The following is a 4,092-nucleotide window of genomic DNA, read 5'->3' as shown; positions in this document are numbered from 1 at the left end:
AAAAGGTGCTTGCGACTTAAATGATTGTCTGATGAACATAAATTAAAATAAATTTGAAACCGAGAACAAAAATAAAACAGGATTGCATCTTGTCTGCATGGTGGCTGCATCGACATTATAGTAGGCCTAGTTATAGGACTAAAAACGGAGATGGAGAAGGAGAAAAAAGCGATGGAGAGTGGAGACATCAAGTTTCTTTTTGTTCCCTCCGCTGTGTTTCCTCGTGAAAACTGGAATTCGGGGATGTTCTGTAACTTCTGTTCCCTGATTTAAAAATAAAAATAAAAACCTCATGCAAATAGGCTAGTGGTGGTGATGGTGGTGGTGGTGGTGGTGGTGGTGGCGGTGGCGGTGGTGTGGGGGTATGATGAATAGGGAGGCGTGGGTCCTTTGAAAGCGCTTTTTTTAGAAAAAAAAAAGACGTGCTTTTATCTCTTTTTTTAATATTTATATCAATCGGTCCTTTTTTCATCCGCGATATTCATAAGTCTTTTTTTTCTCAGGTCCATTATTCCCCTGTAAATATTTCTCTTTTTGTGTTTCTTGTGTTTTTAGTTAAAGTTTTTTTTCCTGTTCTTTTCCTCCCGTGTATCATACATCGCACTCCGAGTCGCTCGACGTGACGGACAGGATGGAGGTCCCCGTGTCGCCGACCCTCTCTGTCATACTGGACACGCTGGTGGTGGGACTGGCCGCGGTCGAGGGCGACTCCGCCGAGCTATGCGGGGTGAGACCGGAGTCTGAAAGGGACCGCATACCGTTTGGTCCTGCATGGTGCTGGAGCCTGCATTGGAGAAGAAAAGAAACGGAGGAAAGAAAAAAAACATGGCAATTAGACCTGAGAATGTAACCCCCCACCACCCCCACCCCCCCTGCCAAATAGGGTTCAGGCTCGCCTTTCTTTCCCCCTGCCGGCCCCAACCATGCATGCTTTTATATCAACCAGCCCAGCGGACAAGACTATGGCTTTCAGGGGGGGGGGGGGGACACAAAAACACGGCCAGCTATTTAGACCAGTTGGTTCTCAAACTTAATTTCAAGGTCTTTCCTTAACTCTGACAGCATGCAAATGGAACCAAATGGACCCTAACGTGTCCATTTGGTTCCATTTGTATACTGTCAGAGTTATAGAATTGCCAGGGTCAATTTAGAACGCCCCTAAAGGAACCCAGAGAGTCCCTGGAATCCACTTTGTAGTCAAAATGTTAGACTACCAAAATGTGGAACAAATGTTTGTCAAAAGTAATACATCGCGTAAATTGTCACCGGTTAGGCTGACGCTAATAGGCTACTTGTCATATCAATACTACACGCCTTTTATACAAATCTTCTTTAAATAATATAACAAGGGGGGAGGGGGGGGGCTAATTGGCCCAAATCAAAAAGCTAAAATTCATCAATAAATATAGGCCCAAGTATTTGCTATAGATACATTTCAAATGGATATAAACTGTGTATGAATGAGTGACGTCAAACTCGGGTTACTCCAATCATGCTAAATGTTTATCTCCAATCCACTCACGATAATAACTCCATCACAGCGGGATAATAGCACAGAGGAAATATATCTATTCATTTAGCCAAAAAGATTAGAATAGTATTCATATGGCTTATAGGACCGTGGTATGACATTCTAATCAATTATAGCATTTCAAAGAAATGATAGCTAGTACTAATGTTATGAATACGTGTCTGTTTTTTTTTTTCTATGGTCATTTTCATCACCAGTGTAATATCAGTAATATTCATATTTTTCCACTGAGATTTGGCAAACGTCAGATGGTGACAAATGTAATATAATTTAGGCTGCTGCCGTCTAGATAAACCAATACATCATGGGGCTTTGCACCATATACAAAATTTTAATATATTTTATAAAATATGAATGCAATTCAGTAGGCTATAAATGACTATTTTAATTCAAATATGTTGTGATAAATATCCATGCCCGTTAAAACTCATATTCTGCTTATTTAATAGCTTTAGCAGTTTTCATTTTAATGTATTTATTTATATACATATTCATTTACTATTTATTCCCAAACCATTGAATCAATTACAACATGATATTAGTGTGTGTATATATAGTGAGTGGTTTAGAGGCCTATCAGTTTGTAATTTTAACCTTCTTTCACTCTTGTAGAAAAGATAAACAACCTGTTCAAATTAAAGGCCAGCATAAACACGCGTTGCAACCTCTCACAAGTTTAATAACAAATGAGACTTCTTGAAATGTATTTTTAAATTACTTTTTCTATAATTGTTGCTGCCCGTTTTTGGTTTATGAAGCCGTTCTCATGTAGTTTTGGAGAGAAGAGGGGGAGTGTTTTCTTGCTTATAGCCTACAAGTCCATATACGTTCAAAATATCTAAAGGAATAATGTATCTATTTGAGACATCTAATACAGTAGGCTTTTAATGACAGTAGCCTACATACGATTATTTGTCAAGAAGGCAGTTTCTTATCATTAAAACAACAAACTATAGAATTGTGTTCTTTACTGATTATAGATTTCATAACTAAAATGTCGCCGTAGCCTATATAGCCTACTACTACTCCCTCCCCTACCAGAGACAACAGCACTCTTCTCCCTATACCGTACGTATGGCTATACAAAATAAAGCCTGTTTGTTTACTATAAAATATCACCCTCTGTTTTGATTTTGACAAATGTCCGATGCATTTCATAACGCGGTTCACCCAAACAAATAAGCATTTGACAGAAAGCACACCAACCTGTTTTTCGCCGCCGCGGCTCTGTCTCGTTGTCTACGGTTTTTAAACCAATTCCCGACCTGTGTCGGAGTGAGTCCCGTGGCTTGCGCCAGTTCCCTTTTCTTGCTGGGATTTGGATATGGGTCCTGAAGGTACCACTCCCTTAGCAGGCTCCGCGTCCGCTCCTTGAAACAGTGCGTCTTCTGCTCGCCGTCCCAGATGGTCCGCGGGAGCGGAAACTTCTTCCGCACCCGGTACTTATCGACCGGTCCGAGGGGGCGACCGCGGAGCTTCTCGGCCTCCTGGTAGTGTGCTTCCAGCCACATGGCCTGCAGTTTGCCGTGCGAGTCCTTGGTGAACTTGTGGTTCTCCAGGATGTGGTAGAGGTCTCTGAAATTCCCCGTGTGGAACGCCACCACGGCCCGGGCGCGCAGGATGGACTCATGCTTGTTGATCTGCTCGCAGGCTCCCGGCGCTACAGGCAGCGACCAGAGGAACCGACCCAGTCGCTCGATGTCCCCGGTCTCCTCCAGCGTCTCGCAGACGCTCGCCACCTGCTCCGGGGAGAAGTTGAGGGTCGGTAGCTGAAACATGGACAAGTCTTCTGGCGACCTGGCGGTGGGAGCGCTGTTCGCCAGGAGCAAAGGGCGATCAGCGAAGTTTGGCAGGAAGAAATGGGAGGGATAAAGCTCTAAGGGGGATCGGAACACCATGGAAATGACCTGAGAGAGGAAGAAATTATCGAGAAAAAGGGTAGAAACCCCCCGAAAAAAAAGTAAACGGCGAGTAAAAAAGATTGAATGATTCAATGGCTATCGCCTAATGACACCAAGCCTCATAATATCTCCCCCCTAAATCCGCCGTTGAGTGTAGCATTGAAACATTTTGTTTCCCTTTTCTATTGGTCTTCTTGGTGTCGTTGTGGCGTTGTCATGGCAGCCCTGCCAATCACTGTCAAGCGTGCCAATCATTAGCCAGTACGTAACGCGGAGGCTTTCACCACTTGTGCAGTACGCACGGGGGGTTATCACAGTGTCCAATCTTCAACAGCAAGCCCTCCCACCGCACTGCGAGCATCAAGCACAAGCCCAACGCTCATCTGTCTACTGAATGGAATGAGCAATTAGAGGGTGGAATATTATTGCGATCTTAACGAGGCTCGTTAAAGCTAAAGAAGGAGATATGTAGGCTAGAGAGATGCTTAACGGAGACGGGAGGGGAGAGATGGGAGGGAGGCAGAGGGGGAGCTTAAAAGGGTGACAAATGGACTATATGGCAGCGACACGGGAGTACACACAGCGCATAGTTTTGAACAGAACCGAGTCAATTTCTAAGCTACATAATTTTGTACTTGATCCCTTTTTAAAATTCTACAT

General features: G+C 43.6%; 1 protein-coding gene across 2 annotated transcripts; it reads right to left on the bottom strand.

Moving 5' to 3' along the window:
- Positions 1 to 350: 350 nt before the first annotated feature.
- six3a (SIX homeobox 3a) lies at positions 351 to 3,429 on the bottom strand (the record flags this gene model as incomplete). Of its 2 annotated transcripts, none has more annotated exons than XM_080449167.1 (2): positions 351 to 777; positions 2,734 to 3,429. In XM_080449167.1, the coding sequence occupies 2 exons, from the start codon at positions 3,427 to 3,429 to the stop codon at positions 592 to 594; spliced, it is 882 nt and encodes a 293-aa protein (XP_080305293.1). In that variant the 3' UTR covers positions 351 to 591. The 2 variants fall into 2 exon arrangements, with proteins under 2 accessions (XP_080305293.1, XP_080305292.1); XM_080449166.1 differs by having other exon boundaries at positions 351 to 784; positions 2,738 to 3,429.
- Positions 3,430 to 4,092: the final 663 nt, after the last annotated feature.

The sequence above is a fragment of the Gymnoscopelus braueri genome (genome assembly GCF_963280865.1).
Source record: "Gymnoscopelus braueri genome assembly, chromosome: 14".
In the NCBI taxonomy this organism is placed as follows: Eukaryota; Metazoa; Chordata; class Actinopteri; order Myctophiformes; family Myctophidae; genus Gymnoscopelus; species Gymnoscopelus braueri.
The sequence above is the reverse complement of the archived record's forward strand: the minus strand, read 5'-3'. Positions and strand labels throughout refer to the sequence as shown.